Source organism: Rhincodon typus, unplaced genomic scaffold (assembly GCF_021869965.1).
Source record: "Rhincodon typus isolate 14 unplaced genomic scaffold, sRhiTyp1.1 hic_rhity00001830, whole genome shotgun sequence".
NCBI classification, from domain to species: Eukaryota; Metazoa; Chordata; class Chondrichthyes; order Orectolobiformes; family Rhincodontidae; genus Rhincodon; species Rhincodon typus.
The window spans coordinates 366-24,483 of record NW_025967468.1 but is presented as its reverse complement, the minus strand read 5'-3'; the positions used below and the strand labels follow the sequence as shown (position 1 = coordinate 24,483).

Here is a 24,118-nt window from a genome sequence, read left to right as displayed (position 1 = left end):
TTATAGTTCTCTTATGGGAGATCAACATTGACAGGCATAATAATGAGAGATCCTCATTCAGCACCTTTATAATGCTATATTGTTAACGGAGGAAATGTAGACCCAGAATGGAATGTACTGCTTCCTGATCCCTCTCCCTGGCCAGTGAATTTGTTTTCATGTAGTGTGATCATATGGACTGTAAGGGCATGAGAGGGGTTTTGTTAATGTCACACCACAGCAGAGCTCTATTGCTGCGGCTAATAAGTACTAATTTGGTCAGGGGATATATTTAGCCAACTATGAAGTGTGTTTGTATTGGACTGTGTAATTGGACACCTTTCATCGCCTTGTGACTAGACTCTTTGTACACTCTCTGTCAATGTTAAAATGTTCAGTTTAGTCTAACAGCAACAAGTAATGTACCCGTATTTCAGACCTATTACAGGAGATTGACAGTTATTAGTCCACGAGTAATTCACAACTTGTGTGGCCTTGTTGCCATTTAAAAGTACATTGCAGTGGTTATCTGTCTTTTGACTTTGAGACACGAGCTGCTGCAACTAAGTTACACAGAAATTTAATCTTTCAGTGAAGACTGTGAGACTTTCTGAAGAATTGAATGAATTGCAGCACAGCAAGTGAATTGTTTGTTGCATTTACTTCTCCTTGGGATACCATGTAGACTTAATGTATGACTTAGTTGATAATATTAAAGGTGTGTTCTTGATGATCGTTCCAACAATCTTATTACCAAAATTGAACAGAACTTGTATGGTTTGTAGATTGAGATATTTCCATGTAAAAATTTGACATATTTAATGACGTAACATTCATATCTACCCTGCTGAGTAGCTTATATGATAAGACATTATGCAAGTATGTGTCTCTGTTTACGTCGCTATTTTCTATATCCATCCAGATAGATTTCAATGCAATTCTGAGATTGTGCTTATCTGATAAAGAGATAACAATTGTTATTTTGACTATAATCATAACAATATCAGATGCAAAAATCCTGATATCTATTCCTTTCTGTCCTCATTTTCTGCTGTTTTTCCTTTCTCCCATATGTAGCACTGCTGGCTTATCATTTTAATTTTGTACACCCTCAATTTACAAAATAAACCTGCACTATCAGTGTAGTCCAAAGTTTTTATTGTTGATAATATGATATGATTATTCTTGTAATATATGTTGCCAATGATGGTGAGTATTCTCCGCTTGATTTTATCTAGGTAGCGTGATTTTTTTCTTGGGATTTCTTTCTGCTGTTGAATCTAGGTGTGTTTTTTGCTTGTTTTTTGAACATGAAAAACTGATCTGAAATTTAAAGCTTCAAGCTATATTTTTTTTAAAATTTGGCATGATTGTCTCTGGCAACCTTACTGATAATGGAATGAACTGATCACCAAATACTGTACAATTCAACTATTTATGCTGAGTGAGCTACTCTGTGACATGAATGGATTTTAGGACAACGGTTGCAGTTCAGATTTCTAAATGATTGCAGTATTTTGATCCCTCACTTATGACGTAGTTTGGTGTTAGCATATTTGAGTGTGAAAACTTTAAGGTATTGACTGGCAAAGTGTTTTTTAACACACTAATTTGTTAATGAAATCTTATTTGACTTTCAAGGTGAAGGAAACCATGTTCATTCCCTGGGGTGTTCAGGAGGGATACGTAGGTCACAGTTAAGTCTAATCTGTGCTGCAAATGGTACAGGATACTGCTGATGATTCAGCTTTGGATAAGTGCTGGCTTAAGGTTTCCTCAGCTTCTGTTCGTTCTCTGTCTCTGTGTGCTTGCTTTTGAAGGAGGCTGCACCATTTTTCATTTGATTGTGCCAGTTTAGCAATCTGGTGAGATTCCCTCAAGACTTGGAGTAATCAAAACTCCCAAATGAAGCCTTCTCAGCTCAGAGATGTGCTTTCTGCTTATGTGCAAAAGGCTGTAACATACTCGCTTGTTAATGCAAATTCCTGTCTGGCTTGTAAAGGACTTGATGTTAATATTAATTGTCAGTTTGCAATCTGTAAGACTGCCCAGCCCTTCATGAATATATAAATTGCTTTGTACTATGCCACTTTCATGAATATCTGGGAGGCATGGTGGCTCTGTGGTCAGCACTGCTGCCTCACAGTGCCAGGGACACTGGTTCCATTCCACCCTTAGGCAACTACCTGTATGGAGTTTGCACATTCTGCCTGTGTCTGCATCGGTTTCCTCTGGGTGCTCTGGTTTCCTCCTACAGTCCAAAGATTTGCCCATAGCATCAGGGATGTGTAGATTAGGTGGGTTAGCCATGTGAATTGCAGGGGATAGGGTAGGGGGGTGGGTTTGGGTGGGATGCTCTGCGGAGAATCGATATGGACTCGATGGGCTGAATGGCCTGCTTCCACATTGTAGGGATTCCATAATTCTGTGATCTTTTGAGGTGACACTCTTTCCAGTGGAGGTCAGATTCACCAGCAGGTCAATAAAAGTGGCTCCAATGCCGTGAAACAACAATGGCTACCATTTCCACTTCATTGCTTTATTGCTGCCGTGGTAGTTATTTAAATGGTTTTCATACAGAAGTGTAGCATACTTCCCTTAATATGCATGGAAAATTCATTTGCGAATTCCACCTTTATTTCTAATCTAAAGATATAAAATACATCCTTTCCAAAATAATTTAAATTGCAGACAATCTTTAGTTCAATCTAACACCCACTAGCCTTCATTTATTAGCTTGTCTTTACTCAAATTCTCATGATTATTACATCCAGCCATTCTGAGGAGAAATCCAACCAACGGGCATAATTTTGGTGCAATGGCCTGAGCCCAGAGTTGGATTTAGCTTCACCTTTGATTCTCCCTTAAATATTGATGCAAAGCTGCAAATACATAATTGGCACATAATGCATAATTGTTGCAGCTCACTACTCAATGGAAATGATTGAACTTCTGTGATATTCCAACTGGAACATCACCCTTGCTGCACAAGCAGCAGCCCCTTCACCATCATCACTCAAGTCACCCCTTCCCCAAAAAAAAACAAAAATCACATTTCTGGGATTGCTATTTTGAACTTTATCTTGGAGGATTGTTGGTTGGGTCAGTTTGGGTTAACCAAAATTTTGTATTTGGAGCTTACGGGTGCAAAACGTCCCAATTTGTCCATTAAAGAATCCTAATTATTTTCTCGAGTGAATGCTATGGACAAAAGTGTTATCTGAGCAAGTATGTCATCTGATGCAATTCTGGCATTTTTCAGTGATGGCAGATTACCTGGCAGTATTCTATGGTCAGTTGCTGATCTTGTGCTTGAAAAGTGGACAGCCATGTTAACTTCTGCTTTCTTCTGTGAATTACGTGCCAATTCCAAGAAGCAGCAATATCATTTCCAGAGTACATTGTTTGAATGGAAACAAACTTAAACTCTGCTTTCTCTCAATCCTGTGTTTTTCAGGGTGGGACAAACATTCGTATGGCTATCATGGGGACGATGGACACTCCTTCTGTTCTTCAGGTACAGGACAGCCCTACGGTCCCACTTTCACTACTGGAGATGTCATTGGCTGCTGTGTTAACCTCATAAATAACACCTGTTTTTACACGAAGAATGGTCACAGTCTGGGTAAGCCATCACCTCCCATTTTCAAAGCTCTTGAATGAAATGTGATTAAGGGACTCACTCACCGAGGGGTAATTTGCATTTTAAACAAGCTGAAGACTAAATATCACTTTTTTTTTTAGCAAATCACGTTGTATTGTCTCTTTTTTATTCTCTTTTGCAGTAAATGTGTCCTTTTAAACTGTGTGAAAGCCACAGTTATTGTGATGATGCTATGGCTTTAACTTTTGTCCTGGTTGTTTTTATGAAGAAAGGTTGAGACAGAGATTCTGAGTGGTCTGCTCAAAGCCAATAAAGTAAACAGCTTGTGACACCCTGGGTTTTTTCTTAAAGTTGGAACAACAGAAGCAGCTGAGTTGGTAAGGTCAAGCTCCCACAGAATCAGGAGTTTTAGTTGTAGCTTTCAGCAGTTGCTAGGTCTTGAAGCTGGATGTGGAAGTTCTTATTTCTCTCTGTTACAGCTAAAAGCTGGGGTTCTCTTCCTGCTGCTAGAATTCTGTGAGACAATCTATTTTACTGAATTTGCCTTTGCCAAGTATTTATGGGATGTTACTTTATTAAAGTTAATGAGTATTAGTTCATATACATTGTTTTGTTAAGCATTTCAATAGAATTACAGTTAAGCCAATTCTTTATTTTTAATTTTGTCTGTATTTCAACTGTAGTGTAAAAATCAAGTATGTTTTGCTTAAAAGTCGAGTAGTTTGACCAATCGAATTGCATCTAGAACACAACGCCTTACACTTACCTTTAAAATAAGAAAAAGTTAGGGTCCATGCTATCTTCTTAATATATTTTGAGGGGCTTTAGTCTAGTCCATAACAAACCGGGGACTCCTTTCAGGATCAAAATTTCTAATTCCGGGTTGGGCTTAGGAATATTGGATTCAAAGTGGTGAGTGTTAGTGTTTTTTTTTTATTATTTTGGCTGTTGCATTCAGTTGGTTTAAATACAGTGTGCCTAGTGTGGTAATGGCTGTTTCAGTCACTGAAAGTTCCTGGGGGTGGAAGAAGTCACCTCGGGAACTTTACAGAAAGCGAGCAAGGCAAAACGTTTGGAATTGGCACACGAACTGGAGTTGGGGTTGCCTTTGTCTATGAGAAAAGGGAAGGTATTTGCAGCAAAAGCTCAATATTTACAATTGTTGAAAATGCCATCAGAATCATTGGAAATGGCTAAAATTCAATTGCAAATGAAGCAGCTTGTACGTGAAAATGAAATGAAACAGTTTGAATTACAACTGAAAGCAGAAGAAAAGCAGAAAGAGGGAATAGACCTAATTATGTTGGAACTGAAAACTCAAGTTGACTAACATGGTGGAGGTAGAGTTGAAAGGTAGGAGTAATGACAAGGACAGTGGTGGAGAGTAATCCCATTGAGGCCAAAGGGATCTGTTTAAATATCTTCAAACAAAGTTGGTAGGTAGAACTATTGAGGTATTTGCATCACTATCAGAGGAGGTATCTGCAGAATATGATCAGGTGAAAAAAGCCATCTTAAGTGCATATGAGCTAATACCAGAAGCCTACAGACAACTTTTTGGGAATCTAAGGAGGGAACCTGGTCAAACATACATTAAGTTTGAAAGGATCAAACAAGGTAACTTTGATAGGTGGATAAGGGCATTGAAAATAAATCAAACATATAATGCACTTAGATGACTACTTTGGAGGAGTTCAAAAATTCACTTCATGAAGTAGTAAGAACTAACGTGGAAGAGCAGAGAGTCAAGACTGCAAGATCCATGCTGTATGTCTGTATGGCTCTATGGCTGTATTAGCACTGGAAATGGTAGATGATTATGAGCTGGTACATAAATTAAAGTTTGGCTTCTGACATCAGTTTCAATATGTGAGGGATAAAAATTGGTGAAAGTGGAAAGGGAAAAGGAGTTCTCATTGAAAATAGCAAGGATAGTTTACCACAAGGTTCAAGGAGACCCATGAGGCAGGAAAAGGAAGTAAAAACCTCCAGGTGTTTTGCTGTACTAAAGCAGGCCATGTGAAGTTGCAGTGTTGTGGTTTAGAAAAGGCACTGGGAAAACGGATGTGGGAAAACAGGATAAGGCAGGTATTTGGAAAACTTCACACAGTGATAGAACCTGCACCCCTAGTACCCATTCCCACATTTTGAGGAAACTTTTACAGGAGTATTAATTGATTGCATAGGACTTCTACTTAAAATAAGAAGTGGGAATCAGTATTTGTTGATCATCAAGGATGTCTACTAGATTTCCAGAGGCCATTCCATTACACTGTATCACAGGTAAAAGGATTGTAGAAGAGGTACTCAAATTTTTTGATAGATGCAGACTACCCACAGAAATACAATCAGATCAAGGGTGCAACTTTAAATCAAAATTATTCAAGGAAGTAATGTATAGCTTACATTGAAAACATCGTTACATTGAATTTGAAGGTTCAGGCACCAGTTTCTCTGCTAATGAAAAATGAGTGGAAATAAAGGACAATAATTCAATTTAGGTGATAGAGAAATGTGATCTCTATTCAAACACATTTCTGTTTGCATCTCCACAAATTACCAAAGGTGCCTAGTTGTTTGATCTTAAAAAAATCTTGTCCAGGGCCTTAAAATGATCAGTGTTAAAGCTGCAAAAAAAATTATTTTGGAATTGCCTGATTTTTTTTGGCTCCCGTTTTAGATGGCAAATTGGTCTCTTAAACATTCTAAACTTTAACAGGCATAGAGGATGAATTTACAGAAAATGAAATGCATGGTGTAACATGTATGAAACAATAAACTGAAATTATATCTTAGTTTGCAGTTCAAAATTTGCATCATTTTAGGAGGAAAAGGATCAAATTTAGCTCCCACAGTGATTTAGTTTCCATGAACATGGCAATGGAGATTTCAGTCTATGTTATGTCCCCTGGACTTTGTTTGCTGCACGCTTATTGACAGGGTTGATTTACTTGATGCAGAAATAAGCTTTTCGATCCTCTGCATTGTAGCTAATTGGAACCTGAATATTTGAATATACGCACTCTATGCTCATGTGAAGAATTGTACTGCAATTTGAAGCTTTTATAAGTACAAGTGCAGACTGCTTACTATTCCAAAGCAAAGCTGGCACTTGTAGCTGCAACAGCATCTAAGTATATATAGCACATTTAATATAGTAAAATGTCACAAGTGCCTAAGATCAGTGGTATCAATAAAAACACTGAGCCACATGAGGACATGTTAGAAGACATGACTAAAATCCTGACCAAAGAGGGAAATTTTAAGGAACATCTTAAATACCCAAGGGCGAGATATTTCTGGAGCTTGATGCCACGACAGCCTGAAGCATTATCTCCAATGATGAAATATTTAAAAGCAGCGATGCATAAGAAGTTAGACTATGAGGAAAGCAGAGATCTAATGGCTAGTGTGGCTGGAGCAAGCTACAGAGATTTGAAGGGGTTAAGAACATTGAGGGATTGAAAATGAGGAGGGTTTTAAATTGGGCCTTTCAGATAGAGAGCCAGTGAAAGTCAGCAAGCTCAGAACTCTTGGATGTGCAAAACTTGGAGGGAATGAAGACATGGGATTGGAATCTGTATTTCAGAAACCTGGACCTATTGTGCGATACCTAATTTGATGTTTATTCTAGTATTTTACTGATTTTAATCACTGACATATGCCAGAAATCAACTAAGGAGTGCCCTGTCACATCCTCCCCCAAATTGCTCCTAACACAATTGGATTTACCCCTCTCAATCCACGCTCCCACATTCCCATTCATCCCAAACCTCACTCTCATCCCCTCCACTTATCTCCTTGCCCAGTGGTAACCACTTGTCCCACTACCCACCCATTCATCTTAACACCCACCGCTCCCTCATTAGAAACCTTGAGACCTCAAAATATTAACTGAGCATTCAAACTGGTCTTGTAAAAGTGAGACATGGCCATTCCGTTGCTCTTTTCCTCACTGCTCTCCATGGATGATTTCACCAAGGGATTGTTGCTGTTGAAACTGGAACAGGAAGATGCTGCTGCAAAGACAGGGACAAAAGGTAGTATTGTAGTTTTCTTCACAATATGTTGTGGTGAGAGATACGTGATGTGTTGGAGTTTGAAATTTAAAATATCAGCATATAGGTGGGACATTTTGTGAAGGAATTTTCCCTTGCATTTGGTATTAAAACTGTTTAGGAGACACCAAGAGGGCATTTCCCTAAGAAGGGAGAGATGACTGATGACAGTCATGAAAATTATTCTTTGAATATTGATTAAAAAGAATCAAACTCCTGGAGTTTCTGAATATTTTATCTTAAAGGAGAGGCATTTTCTTGCACTTTGCTAGCTTCTGATACTAATTGATTCCAGAGGGGCTAATGGAGTAGAAAACATTAACTGGACGTTACAAAGAAGTCCCGTTATACAGTGCTGGATTAAAGAGTGCTTTAGTAAATGGCAAGGTTATAGTTGGAAGAATAAAACAAATCTTTGTAGAAAAAAATTGATTTTATCTTGGGAAATGACATGGTTGGTTCAGAAGTGTTGCCTCATTAAGGATAACCGGTAGAGGTAAAACAATCTAAGATGGTACAGGAGGAGAGTCCTGGATTGTTTTCTGACTCCCTGTTCTGACTAGATCTCAAGGCTATAAAATTAGATTCGAAAAAGAATGTATGACAAAGGGGGATGACTGAAATTCAATTATCTGATAATTTTAAAAATATATATAGAACAAAAAGGTGCAGGTCAGGAGAACTAGGTTGACAGGTTTGGCTAATGTTCTTCATCAGAAATACAAGAAAAGGGATTCTCAATTATACCAAACAGCGTAGACATGTATTGAATCAGAATGCATAGCTGAGTGTTGTTACTTTAAAGACAAAGTACTACTGAGGAAACCAATTTTAAGTACCAGCTGGTGAGGAATGTGGTGATAATTCCATCTGAGTATCATAATGCATTTTACACATTCCCAAGTGCCCTGCCATTTGGATGTTGTGAGGTATTAGGAAAACGCAGGGTCAAATATTAAAACATTTTTACTGGCCAGGATTGCATACAGATGTGTTCATGATTTGTCAGATTGATATGTATGGCCTATGTAGTGGGAAACCCCATCTATCAATTAAGCCTGCACCTTTAATCCCAACATTTGAATTGAAGTAACTGTTTAGCAGGGTCTTAATAAATTGTGTAGGACTTTTACCTAAAGCCAGGAATGGGAATTAGCATCTTGTAACAATTATGGATGTTTCCACAAGATTTCCTGAAGCAGTGAAAAAGTGAGTTAATGTTTTGCAAGGTATGGATAACCCAAAGAAATAAAATATGAACATTGTTCCGATTATATGTCACAAATTATTCAAATAAATTATGACTAGTTTGGGGGAAAAATTACATCCTGTACTTATCAAACACAATTTCGAGGTGCTTTGGAAAGATAGCATTAAACTTTGAAGATCATGATTGGAGTTTATTGTCTAGAATGTCTGAATGATTTGGACAGAGGAATTCCCTGCTTAGTGTTTGCCATTTGGGATGGCCTTAACGAGTCAACAATCTCCAGTCCTTTTTAACTGATATTTGGACATGAGGTAAGAGAACCGCTTGAATCAATTCAAGAAAGAACATTAAATCAATGTTCAGAGTTTACACTTCCATCTTAAATCTCAAGTTTTAGACAGGAGCTAATCGAAGTAAGTGAGCTGGCCAAAAAGCTTTTGAAGAGTGCTCAACACTGAAAGGAGTTAGCAGAAAGGCCAGAGTTTAAAATTTTGTTGCTGGAGACAGGGTGTTAATATTGTTGTCTCTCTCTGGAACTATTAAAAACAAAGTTTTTTGGATCTTATCAAATCAAAGAAACACAATGGCGTAAATTATGTAGTGAGTGCTCCAGAGAGGAGAGAGGATCAGCCAGTGTGTTATGTTATGATCCCACCTGATGTTATTAGCACACCAGTCGCATTCTTGACAAGAACCTGGCTTGATCTATCATGTTTTTGTTTATTTTGGCTTTAACAAAGGGCTCACTTATTGAAGTATAAGCATAGAATGCTGCTGATGTTGCTTTAACAATAAAACTGAAGTTTATTACAAAAGAGCTAACGTAACTTAGTTCACTATGCTTACTTATGGTTAGTTCTGCTGCCTCGAAGCGGCAGGGACCTGGGTTCGATTCCAGCCTCTGGCAACTGTCTGCACGTCCTCCCCGTGTCTGCATGGGTTTCCTCCAGGTGCTCCAGTTTCCTTCCACACTGCAGAGATGTGCAGTTTAGGTGGATTGGCTATGCTGAATTAGCCATCGTATCTGGGGATGTGCAGGCTAGGTGGATTAGCCGTGGGAAATTCAGGGTTACAGGTCTAGGGTAGGGGGCCGGGTTTGGGTGGGATACTCTTAGGAGGGGTGCTCGGCCAAATAGCCTGCTTCCATACTGTAGAGATTCTCTGATTCTGTATATCTTGCCCTTCTATGGAGCACTGATCTATACAGCCACCCTAATTCAAGGACTTAACAAGACTGCCCTACTCAAAGTGAAACTTGAATGCTTCCTTTCTTAGCTATAGACAGGTCCCATCAGCTTAAACTGGATACAAGTTCCAGGACACTCTAACAATACTCTTGAGGTCCCATTGTTTTGTGTCCCAACATGATAAAAATCTAACTAAACAAAATTCCATCAGCAGGGCACAAAATCCATTAACTCTAAAGCCAGGCCTTAACAACTTTAAACATAAATCACCCATGGCTTCAGAAGTACTTACAAGTTAATAATTAACTTCAGACAAACCAAAAACCCACGAGTAACTAATTCAAAAAAGCAGAAACCCAGATTCTTTATTAAACCTTTAAATCCCAGAGTTGACAGTATGATATTAATATGTTGACTATATTATGACAAGGATGATAGTCAGGAGTAACGTGTAATTGTGGTGAAGTGGGAAATGGGGGTTGAAGTAAGAATTTCAGTTTGTTGGAGACTGAATCATAAATTGAATGTTTAAAAGTTAATCCTCCAGAAATCAGGCTGGATAATAGAGGTGTTTAAAAGCTTATATAGTATGATACTTGGTCATCCAGAAAATTGTTGAAGTGACTTAAAAAGGCTATTACAAACTCACATTGATTGGGGTGAAATTCCAGGCAAAACATACTTGGCCAATCATGATGAATTGCTTCTAAAACAACACCCTTACAGGCTCATTCAGAGAAATCAGCTCCAACGAGAGAATTTTTTTTTAATTGAAAAGTGACATTGACTTGAATCAGCAGCTAGAGCTCACCTCTTTCGATATTGATGAAACTCGATGGGTCACGAAGATTCTGAATTGATTGTCACAAAGTCAACACGATAACAAAGCAATCCCTATCGTATTCCAAGATTGGAGGACTGCATTGAAAGAATTGCACATGTACAATTCATTACCAAAATTTAATAGCTAAAAGGATATTACATGTTCCATTGTGTGAACAGTATGAGAAATGCCAGCTTTTCTAAAATTGGTTGGACTTTAATGCAAAGTCTTCCATTTGGAATAAAAAGCGCACCAGCAAAACTCATTGATTAGCCAACAAAACCATTGAAGGGCTATGTAACTGCATGGTTTACATCAATGATTTGGTTGTACTCAGCCAAACTTGGAAACAACACTTACACCACTTGACTAAACCATATGATCGATTATAAATCTTGCTAAAAGTAAGTTTTCAAATACAGAAGTTGCATATTTGAGCCATAGAGTGGGACAAGGCTAAATTGCACTTGAAGTGAAAGTATTTGAATTTTCCCATGTCTAGGATGAAACTCAGAATTCTGCAATATGTTGCAATGAGTGCATTTTATCAAAAGTTTGTTCTGAACCTCAATACTATGGTGACTCTTTTGACATTCTTTAAAGAAAAACAGAAAATTTGAATTGATACAAAAATCTCAAATTGCCTTTGACAACATGTGCTGTATGACTGTATCAAAGTTCTGCTGACAACTGCAGTTTTAGCAGCATTGAATTACGCAAAGCAATTCAGACTGGCTGTTGATGCTAGTGATACTAGTGTAGGTCATTTTACAATAAGAAGATACAACAGGGATTGAATCGCCATCAGGTATTCCCTGAAGAAACTGAATGCATATCAACAGAAATATTTGATGCTGTCAGAGTCAGTTTGTACATCAGTTTGAAATTGACATTACCAACAACTCTAGAAAAATTTATTTATGTGGAGCGTAGTCTTTTAAAAACTGTTTTGTGTCAAGAATTTGTGGTGTTTTGATGGAGTTTAATCCTCTACTGTACAATTTAACAATTATTCATGTTTTTGGAAAAGACAATATTATAACTGATGCCTTATCAAGAATACATGAAGGAAACCAAATGCTGTGATTCAAATGGAATTATGTTAAATAATATTGCCACAAAACTCACTATGTTAAGATCAGTATATTTTTTAAAATTCATTCATGGGATGAGGGCATTGGGTAGGCCAGCATTTATTGCCCATCCCTAAATGCCCAGAGGACGGTTCAGAGTCAGCCACATTGCTGTGGGTCTGGAGTCACACATAGGCCAGACCAGGTAAGGATGGTGGATTCCTTCCCTAAAGGATATGAGTGAACTAGATGGGTTTTTCCAGATAATCAACAATGGATTCATGGTCATCATCAGACTTAATCCCAGATTATTTTTATTGAATTCAAATCCACCATCTGCTATGGCGGGATTCGAATCCAGATCCCAGAACATTGCCTCGGTGTCTGGATTAACAGTCCAGCGGTAATACCACATGATTGTCACTTCTTCTAAACATTTGGAGTTACTTCAGTATCCAGTATCAATACAGGAAGTACACCTGCTACTCTTTTTTTTTTCTTCCAGAAGTGCTTTCATAAAAAGTTCTATTTGAATACAGAAGTATATCTCGATTGACTTATAACTTTACCTTGAATCAGTGTTTTTGGTTAGACCTTAAGACCATAAGAAATAGGAGTAGGAGTGGGCCATTCAGCCCCTTGAGCTTACTGTCGCCATTCTGTAGAATCATGGCTGATCCAACATTCCTCACCCTCTCTTTCCTGCTCTTTCCCTATCACCCTTGATTTTCCCCTGCTGATCAAAAATCTAGCTCAGCCTTAAATGAACACAAGGACTCTGCACCCACAGCTCTCTGAGGCAAGGAGTTTCAAAGAGACTCAACCCTTAGAGGAAATTGCACCTCGTCTCAGTTTTAAATTGGCACCTTTTAATTCTGAGACTATGCCCTATGGTCCTAGACTCTCCCTTGAGGACAAACATCCTCTCTCAGCATTTACTCTGTCAACCCTGTTCAGAATCCTCTATGCTTCAATGAGATTACCTTTCTTCCTTCTAACAGCAGTGAGTAGAATCCCAACCTGTTTAACTTCTGTTCATAAGACAATCCCTCCATCCCGGGGATCATCCTAGTGAACCTTCTTTGAACTGCCTCCAATGAAATGATATTTTTCCTTTAAATAAGGGAACAAAAAGTACTCTCAGTACTCTGGAGATGGTCACGGTAACACCATTTACAGTTTCAGTAAGATTTCCCTAATCTCATTCTAATCCCCTTGAAATAAGGACCAACGTTCCATTAGCAAACCTGATCACGTGCTGTACCCCAGTGCTAGCTTTTGGTTTACGTTGACAAGTACCCACCTGCCCCCAAGTCCCTTTGTGTTGCAGCTTTCTGCAGTTTTTCTCTATTTAGATAATACTGTTCTTTTGTTCTTCCTTCCAAAATGAATTTTGCATTTTCCCACATTATGCTCCATTCCTAACATTTTGCCTACTTTCTTAATCTATTGATACCTTTCTAAACTGTAAACCTCTCGCAAGCTGCCTTTCCACCTATTTTTGTGTTGTCTGCAAATTTGGCTACAGTACAAATTTAGCTTCATTCCTCCGAATCATGAATATATCATAAACAGTTGTGGTCCTAGCACCGATCCCTTTGGAACCCCACGGGTCACAAACTTGACAAAGAACCCCTTATCCCCACTCCCTGTTTCCTATCCATAAGCCAATTTTTCTATCCATGCCAATCTTCTCCCTCCAACTCTGTGTTCTTATATCTTAATGGTTCTTATGTCTTGGGCGGCACGGTGGCTCAGTGGTTAACACTGTTGCCTCACAGCACAGGGATCTGGGTTCAATTCCACCCTTGGGCGACTGTCTGTGTGGAGTTTGCACATTCTCCCTATGTCTCTGTGGGTTTCCTCCAGGTGCTCCAGTTTGCTCCCACAGTCAAAGATGTGCAGGCTAGTTGGATTGGCTATGCAAAATTGCCCGGAGTGTCAGAGAGGGTTATAGATGTATGGGTCTGGGTGGGATGCTCCAAGGGTCGGTGTGGTATAGTTGGGTCAAAGGGCCTGTTTCCACATTGTAGGGATTCTATGATTCTTAACCTTTGTTAAATACTTTATCAAATGCCTTCTGGAAGCGCACATACAACACGTCCTTTCTACCTGCTCTGTTTGAAGCTTTCTGGGAAAAACTTGAATAAATTAATCAGACACTGTTTCCTGTTCATGAAGCCGTGCTGACTGCTTGACTTAGATTATGATTTTCCAAATGTTCTGCGATTACTTCCTCAGTAATTGATTCCATATTTGTTCATCAATATAGATTTTAGGCTAATCGGCTTATAGTTTCTTCTTTTTGCCTCTGTCCCTTTTTGAAAACGGGTGTCATATAGGCAGTTTTCCAGTCCTCTGGTGTTTCTCCAGAATCCAAGGATTTGTGGAAAATTACATGCAATGTATCCACTATCTCTGTAGCAACGTCTTTTTAAGATCCTTTTCAACTCCTTTGCCATTGTCGTCTTCTTCAGAACCATCTCGCCATATTCATTTTCTAAGATGTCTATGTTCATTTTGATTTCACTTCTTTTTATATTTAAAGAAGCTGTTATTGTCAGTTTTTTTTAAATCACACTAGTTTGCCCTCGTATTTATTTTCTCTGTCTTAATTATCTTTATAGACCTACTTTCCTTGATCTTATCCTAGTCTTCAAGGCTATCACTGACTTTTGTCTCCCTATATGCTATTTTTCCTCAAGTAACTCCCTCACTGATTCTCCAAAACTTGTACATCATCTGGAACACACTGCATTTGCTTGGGCAAGTGCAACTCCAACATCACCATCAGGAAGAACAGCCTGCAGCAAGTTCCCTGAAAGCCACATGTCATCTGACTTGGAACTATATTGTTTCTTCGCTGTGGCTGAACCAAAATGCTGGAACTCCCTTACTAATATTGCTATACTTAACATTGTGTTCCTAATCTTTTGTGAATTACCTTACTAAAATCTGTAAGGGTACAGAAGATAGTTATTGTTGTGTTTTTAAAAAAACTCATTAAAGGATTGTTTTGTTTCTTCATGCTTTACTAGGTCAATGAAACAATTTATTAGCTCCATTCACCAACCTGACCACCGGTCTGATATTAACCTATTGGAGCTATATCAATGACCAGAAGAAAGGAGTGAGAAATCTATTGGTGAATCACCTTAACTACTGCAGAATATCTGCAAGAAACTGCATACACATAGGCATTTATGGTAGTTGGAACTGTTTGATTGCCCACCCCCTTGAAGTAGAACATTCTCTATTTCCAAATACACTCAAAATCATATTTCACAAGTCTCATCTTGCATGCTGATTTACTCTGGTTTTGAATGTCTGCAATGGAAGTGTTCGCTGTCAAACTGGTAGTTAATTGTCAGTCTCCTAATACTTGAATAATGTAAGATGCTGCTTTAGAGGTATTTTAATCTAAAGAGAGATGCATGAGCCAATTGTAGGGAATGTATTTGATCTGTAATTGGCATCCATTTTAAATACCTTGTAAATAATGGAGTATTCTTTACAACAGTAGCTCTGCTGATAATATGCATCTGACTTATAATGATAAACTCGTGGATCCAAAGTACGTAGAAATTAGATATTAAATATTCTCACATGCAAAACAGTTTTTAAATTCATGTTTGAGGTACTGATGCCAAAATTCAGTGTAATTGAACAAACCTTCAAGAGGTTTCAAAGAAAAGTAAAACCCTTTTAAAGTATGACTCCTACTAAGAATAGGAACAGCACACACGTACATAGATATGATACTGTTTTTCATATCTATCATATTGAGTTGTAATAAGGAAAAGAAATAATTTTATCTTGTTACATTTTGAAGTACGATTATTGATATTGTGCAGGCCTAGCCAACAACAACTTTTCAATATTGCTGAAATTACTGTGAAGTCAAAAATCAGTTACTGCTTTTGATGGGATACTTTGGAGGGAGGGATTTTGATCAAGATCTCAAAAAGCAATTGCTCTTAAATGATCACATCACTACATTTAATATTCTCCAGTACCATTGGAATTAAGTGTGCAGAACCTTAATTTCTGCATTGTGGGGTCACTACCTAAGACAAAGCAGCACCCTTAATTGTTTTATGATAACATAGAATGCATCCTTCACTTCTACAAGGGTAGTGATTGGTCCTTACTGATCTTTATTAGACCAGTTTTCTTAATTCAAACCCTTACTGCAAAGAAACATGATAACTTAAAATATGCTGTACTTCCATTAACACTTCATTAAAAAGCTGTCAGCAGAAAGCATGCAATTCACGAACGTTTTTTATTGCTATATTTTACCGTGCTTGTGTTTCCCCCACCCCCATTCACCTGTATCATGTAATCCAACCTTACCTGATCTGGCCTACATGTGACTCCAGACCCACACCCTCTGGGCAATTACGGATGGGCAATAAATGCTGCCTAGCTAGCAATGCCCTCATCCTGTGAATGAATTTTTAAAAAAAACATTTTTTAAAAATCTGACCAATGTGGTGCCATTCTCCATTCACAGGCACAAAAGTTGAGAACTGTATCCATATTATTTAGGATTTTCTTTTTAAGAAAAGGGGCTAGAAGGGGTTGTAACAGCATGTTGTAATAAATTGTATATACACACTGAAAGTGACAGAGCAAATTGAAATAGCTGTTTGGATGAGTGGTTTCATAAACGGTGGCACGCAAAAAAGCATTAAATCATTTTAAGACGGTTGTTCCATCTTTTCGTGTGAGGAACCACATTTTCAAGTTTGTTTTGCACTTGAGGGAACGATGAACAATTTTCAAAAACATTAGGTTCGGCATGACAATAAACATAAATTTCAAAGTAAAAGTTAAGTTATAAACAAAAACTATCTGACCATAAAAACAATAAAAAAGCAATACATTAATTTTAGAAATTGAGTAATTAATAAAGATGACCATTAAAAAGTGTCATGCAGTACATCAATTTTTTTTAAATCTGAAAAGCAGAGCTAGAGAAAGACAGACAGGTTAGGCCCCAAGTCACTGGGGAAGGCAGAACGGACTAGGGCTGAGCTAAGGAGTTGATTTAACCAACACTGAACCAGTGTTCACCTCCGGAGGCATACAAGTGGTGCTGATCTGAGCAGAAGTTGTGCCAGAGAGGGAAGAGAAATGCTTTGCTTTTCAGTCTGGGTATTCTTCCTTTTGACTGAGAAGATAATAAAAGTTGTGGACAGTGTGGTAAGGATGCAGGAGTGAAACTAGTAGAATCTGCTTTGCAAAAGCCTACATGGACGTAATGGGTTGTATGACTGCCTTTTGTGCTGCAGTCTATGATTCATCATTTTATGTTTTGAACTTCAATGAGTGAAAAAAGCTTGTGTGGTAAGTAATGAGCTGGAATTCACTGCCTAAATGGTCGGTGGAAGCACATTCAGTGAAACTTTGTGAGGAAGATAAGTACGTGAAACGGACAGGTTGAAAAACCTGGGGCAGAGGCATTGGAATGGGTATAATTTGGATAGGTCTTTTCCAAGAGGTTTGATGCACGAAATGACTACCTCATGTGATATATAATTATGTGAATCCAGATAAAGCTTAACATTATTGGAAGAATTCAATGATGGGTCTATTTTCTTTTTTTAACTTCAGCCATTATTTCTATAGTAAAACGTTGTCTCCCATTGTAAGGCATTGGTTGTGACAGAATATTAGAATGCCATTGGTGGTACAATACAAATATGATGTAATCATCCAATCACAAAGTATTGTGTTGTGAATCTCCCTCTGCAGGATGGAGTTCCCCTCCTGCAGGGATGAATCAAGGTTTCTCTTCAACCACCAGCTAACATTCTAGGTACTAATCTACCAAATAAACGCTTAAGGCCAGAAAATATGAACAATATTGCAGGATTCTATGATTATGTATGGATTAACTTGTGTGCAAATGAAGGACAAGCTCTAGCCAGTCAGCAAACAAAGATCTCAAATTATACTAATTAAGCTAGGAGGGCAAGAGGGCATAGCCTCAAGATTAGAGGGAGCAGATTTAGGACTGAACTGAGAAGGAATTTCTCCACCCAGAGGGTTGTTAATCTATGGAATTCCTTGCCCAGTGAAGTAGTTGACGCTACTTCAGTAAATGTTTTTAAAGGTAGATTTTTTTTTTGAACAATAAAGGAATTAAGGGATACGGTGAGAACACGGGTAAGTGGATCTGAGTCCACGAAAAGATCAGCCATGATCTTATTGAATGGCGGAGCAGGCTCGAAGGGCCAGACGGCCTACTCCTGCTCCTAGTTCTTATGTTCTTATGTTCTAAGCTAACAATGTATTGTTGTGGATAGAAGATTACACTCGTATGTTAATATAGTGTTTTTTTAATAGTTACAGCTTTCATATTTCACTTAAATCCACTCTGGACACTCACTGATTGGCAGAAGATAGAATTAGTTTTACATTGGACCTGTATTGAGATCAAGAGTGCCACCTTTTGACTGTTTTCTGATGTAACCGTAATGAAATCGACAATGCTAAATCTACTGTGTAGATTCCATGCTGTTCTGTACTATTGAGTAATAACTATGCAAAAAAAAATTAATTGGTATTTTGAATTTCTTTTACAGGAATAGCATTCACAGATTTGCCTGTAAGTATAAATAACTTTTTCCTGACCTGAAACCCATTTTTAAAAGTCCTTTTTTTGCTAAATATTTTTACCTAAAGCAATTCACTGTGGAAGGAGCCAATTATCTGCCATTTTTTAAAAAATTACCTTTTCTAATTTAATGTCATTTAATTTAATGTACTGACCTGTTTGAGGTTGTAATGCAGGCAAAGCTGGTAGTATTTGTTGTCATTCTTCAGTGAAACTGAAAACCATCTCAAGCGCAAGCACATGCGCAGTTAAACACTGGAATATGGAAGTTGTTGCCGCTGTTCTTCCATCGGTTGTGCTGTGGAGATTCCCACAGATGGAAATCTTAAAAATTTGTGATTTGATATGAACTTCCACATTTCATATTATTAATTTTGTTGTAAAAAGCCTTGAAGTTTTGCCTTGTCGAATGAGAAGTGACTAGACTTTTTTAGTGGTCTGCTCAGTCATAGTTAGTGCTAATTGATCTCTCCAGCCCTGAAAACAAAACTTTATATTTATGGAATGTTAGCTGTTCCCATAATGATTCAAAATTCAGTCATTTCATTTTTTAAATATAATATTTTAGCTTCTACCTTGATCCAGAGGATATGTCCTAATCTTTTTCATCAATGTCTGATTTAAAACATGAAAGTTAATCAGAGCTTTTTAGTTCCTGGTTATGGTCTTTAACAGTTCTTCATTCTGGCCAGCTGCTTAGCCTTATTAATGACAACACTGTTACTGGATGCTCCTGAGCCCCACTAACTGTTGAAATTAATGATAGGAAAGGTGAAATCCAGCCATATATTTCACTAGATATTTGTGGAAGCTCACTTTGAGGTCAATAACAAACATTGACACTTTGGCACTAATTACAGAATTTGGACCCGTGTTAGTTTTCTGCTTAGGCCATGAGAGTTGTGCTTCTCTGATGGTTGAAAATATTAACTGTACTTGTGAAATGTTAATTCTAGTGTGAAGCTTATTTGGAAGCTTATTTTCTAATATTATGGAGTAGATGTTTGAAAAGTAACAAACCTTTAATTTGAATGATCATATTAGGCAGTACTTTTATTTCATATACATTATTGTTGTTTTGCACTTGTTGGAATGTTGGAGATAGACACACCTAGTTATGTACATGTATGATGTATCACTTTTTTTATTTAATTTCTTTAGAGTGTGAACTATTATGGGAGCATTCAAAACTGTTTTTGCAAATTTTACTAGATTGACGTGAAGCCCTAATTGATAGCCCTTTAGTTCCCTCCTCATGCCCCCAGAAGATACTGAAATTAGTGGTCTTTGGAATTGTATCATTAAATTCAGCAGTACCTAACACTCAAACATGGGAGCTGCCCACTCTGTATGACTTAGCATCACGAAAAGCAATAATTTACACCATGAGTTAGCAGGAAGGCTGATGTAGGTTTTGAAATCTTAGAGGGAATGTATTCAGATTGAAAGAAGACTACATACAATATGGCAAAGATTAGTCGGTGAGCCAGAGGATTGAGAAATGTTTACAAACCAACAAACGACAACCAAAAATGTAACAGAGGGAGAAGATGATTTTGAGGCTAAATTTGCAAGTGATATCAAGACGGACAGCAAGATCTTCTCTAAATATAGAAAAAGGGAGAGAGAGGCCAAAATGTGCATAGGACATGTGGACAAGGAAGCTGGGGAAATAATAATGAGGAACGAGGAAATGACAGAGTTGTTGTATTAATATTTTGCATCAGTAGGAGATGCAATAGCATTCAAAAAATACAAAATCGAGGGGTAAAGAGTAAACACGTGCAATATCTATCTCATCAGAAAAAGTGCTAGGAAAGCTAATGGGGCTAAAAACCAGTTGGTCCCTGGATCTGATGGGATGTACACTAGAATATTTAAAAGAAGTAACTATGGAGGTAATAGATGCATTGGTCATAGTCTTCCAAGAATCCTTAGATTCTGGAGAAGTACCAGAGATTGGAAAGCTGCCAATGAAATTTATTTAAAGAGGAGAGAAGACGAAAAAAGGTAACAATAGGTTAATCAGATTCACGTCTGTCATTGGGGAAAATGTTAGTGTAGTATAAAGGTTGTAATGGTAGAGCATTTAGAAATCCATAATGTTATTAAGCAGATTATTATTGGTGAAGCCATGCTGAAGAGGAAAACATGTCACACAATTTAGTATGAATATTTTTGAGGTGGTAACAAATAGGATAGATTAAAGGGAAGCAGTGCATATGATATATTTGGACTTCAGAAAGGATATGATAAGATACCACACATTAGGCTACTTAGTGAGCTAAGAGCCCATGATGTTATAAGTGATGTTCCAGCATGGATTGAAGATTACTAACTAATAGAAGACAGTGTTGGGGTAAAGAGTGGTGGGGTGGGACTGTTCATTTTCAGGATGGCAACCTGAAACTGGTGGAATGTCGCAGGGATCAGTTCTGGGTTCACAATTATCTATTGATGAATTAGATGTAGAAAGTGAATGTACTATAGTCAAGTCTATGGATGCCACACAATAGGTAGGAAGGTAAGTGTTGAGGAAAATCATGTCTCCAAAGGGAAGTAGACCGGTTAAACAAGTAGACAAAAACTTAGTAGTTGGAATACAGTGTGGGAAATGTGAGGTTATGTGTTTATCAAGAAGCGTTAAGGAGCTCAATATTAATATTTTAAATGGAGAGAAAACTGCAGCGTACAAATTCAGACAATAGGGAAAGTAAATAGAATATTGGCCTTTTTATTTTAAAAGAATTGCCATCTAAAAATAGATTGTTGCCAAAACTACACAAGGCATGAATCAAACCACACCCAGAATACTGTGAACAGTGTTAGTCCCCTTAACTAAAGAAAAATGTACTGGCATTGGATGTAGTCCAGAGAGGGTTCACTTGTTTGATCTTGGGTAAGGAGAATTGTCTTTGAGCAAAGGTTGAAAGGGTTGGGTTTGAATTCATTGGAATTTAGAAGAAAGAGAGGCAACCTTACCAAAACATGCAAGTTTCTTAGAGGACTTGACAGGGTACATGCAGAAAGGTTGTTTCACCCGTTTGGGAGAGCCTCTGACCAGAGGGCATAATCTCAACGTAAGAGGTTTCCCATTTTAAACAGATGAGAAATTTCTTTTCTGACAATGGTGAATCTATGGAATCTCTTCACCACAGCGGAGTGTAGAGGTTGGATCATTAAGTATATTTAAGGCTGAGATTAACACAATTTTTAATCAGCAAGGGAATCAAGACTTATGGGGAAAAGGTGGGAAAGTGGAGTTGAGGATAATTAGACAACGATGATCTCGTTGAATGTCAGAGCGGACTTAATAGGCCTGCTTCTGCTCCTACATCTTACAGTCTTATGTTTGTTGCATGGAATCTTTGGAATTTGGATTTCTTAGGACAAACTTAACTTGTGTTTGAAAGATGCTGAATTCTGAATCAAACCCCAGTAACTTGAACAATGTTTATTATTAGTGTGAAGGTATGGACTGATTTGATGTATTTTAAATGAAACTTTAACTAATAGAAGCTTAGGTACTGTTGGATATGTGTTCATATTAATGCATTTGCTAAACATTGTATCATTTGCTCCAAACCATGCTTAACCAACAACAGTACCTGCAGCTAAACCAATCACTTCATAAATAACACCAGCGTCTTGTATATGCCTGTACTGTTCCTTTATGTGGCTCGGTGTCAGATATTGATTTTTATAATACTACCGTAAAGTATCTTGGGACATGTTATTAAATTAAAAAGGCACTCTGCAGATACAGGTTTATAGCCATATGGCAGATTCACTAGTCACATAGTCACCGTGTTTCCAAGATGCCTTTGAAGAGCAAACTGTAAAATGACAACACAAATGATTCTATTTTTGGTAACTTAATTAAAAGTCTATTTTGGCATAAAATAGTCATGCCATGCTTGTTAGTATATCTGAATCTCATACTGCTGCCATTGGATACCATATAGCAGTGTTCCATCCAAGGGAGGATTCATGAATAAAGAGAGCCTCAAGGCAGATCCAGAAGTTCACCTTGTGTCAAGCAATCAGTAAGACATTTCTATGGGCTAGCTGCAAGAAAAAAAAAGATGTAAAGTCTAAGAAGCATTGATATGATAAATCATGTACTGACCAGAATCCCTAAAATTTTGTAAGATTTGTGCTTAAATGCGAAATGTGGCAATATTTAAGCAAATGCTTTTTGATATTATTTAAGACGACTTGCTTTAAAATTATATGTGCAAGAATGTTTGTAAATAGTGACAGCCTACTGCTAGGGCCTGTAGTGCTAAAGTAGTGCGATCATGACTTGAGAATTTCAAACGCTCCTAGTTGATTGGAAGTGTTTATAAGGAAAGCGAGAGGGTTAAATTAATTCTTAGCAGGGACAAAAATCAGGCAGCAGTAGAATGAATGGATATTAAAATTAGGGAGTATAATTGGTTGTCCGCTTAAGACTCATTTTTTAAAAGTTCCACCAAAGTTGAATTTCATATTCAGGAATCCCATTAATAAATTCCTTTTGATTTCCATTTTGCATTTGAGTTATTGACTGTAATATTAAATTGAGAATTGTCATTATTTTTGTCTTTCAGCCGAACCTGTACCCAACTGTGGGGCTTCAAACACCGGGTGAGATAGTAGATGCCAATTTTGGGCAGCAGCCATTTGTGTTTGACATAGAAGATTACATGCGTGAGTGGAGGGCAAAGATTCATGGCACAATTGAGCGATTTCCTATAGGAGACAGACTAGGGGAGTGGCAGACGATGATGCAAAAGTAAGAAATGCTGCTCCTTGCTTATCATACATAAAGGGTTAGCTGATTTATTTGGTACCACATTTAAACTAGCTCATTGTGTGAGAATTTGTTTTATAGCATGGTGTCGTCCTACCTGGTGCATCATGGGTACTGTGCAACAGCAACTGCCTTTGCCAGAGCAACAGGGCAGACCATTCAAGAGGAGCAGAGTTCAATCAAAAACAGACAGCGTAAGTCTGGCAGTGATGTGTATGTGTATAACATTTTGAAATTTCTATTTTAAGTCCCCTGTTGTCTCAGTTGCTAACTGCACTGCCCAGTATTGAGATGAGCCAAATACATTTCGAGGAGGGAATTGCCTAACAAGGTAACAGTTGGGTACTATAGTCACCCTCTGCAGCTCCAGACTACAGGCATGAACACTAAATGAAAGTACTTAATAATGATCCACATTCAGGAATCTTGTTTCACTGTGAAAATGGTTGTGTTGTGTCTTCTGCAGTAAAACAGTCTGCTGACATAGATTTTCAACTTGCGCCCCAAGAATAAAACTCGCTGCCAACAGTCTTGGAAAGCAACAGGAATTAAATTCTGCCAGTTTCCATAACAGACATTTGAGCTGCAATTGCATCTGTTCTGCATGTTGAAAATCGTCGTTTCCACATTACATGATGAAGGACCAATTGAGCAATGTATTAAAGGCTTTTGAAGGCTATTGAATTGCACCAGTATCTGAATATATGCTGGACTAAACAGGAGAAAATTGGATGTTATAAAATATAAATTCAGTTGTTTGAGTT

The 24,118-nt window shown here is 37.8% G+C and overlaps 1 protein-coding gene across 1 annotated transcript; it reads left to right on the top strand.

The window, feature by feature from the left end:
- Positions 1-1,620: 1,620 nt before the first annotated feature.
- LOC125481347 (ran-binding protein 10-like) lies at positions 1,621-23,548 on the top strand (the record flags this gene model as incomplete). Its single annotated transcript, XM_048592801.1, has 5 exons — positions 1,621-1,675; positions 3,437-3,604; positions 18,528-18,550; positions 23,152-23,336; positions 23,436-23,548. Coding segments are annotated over 5 exons (544 nt in total), but the record flags the coding sequence as incomplete, so codon positions are not given.
- Between the last annotated feature and the right edge of the window lie 570 nt (positions 23,549-24,118).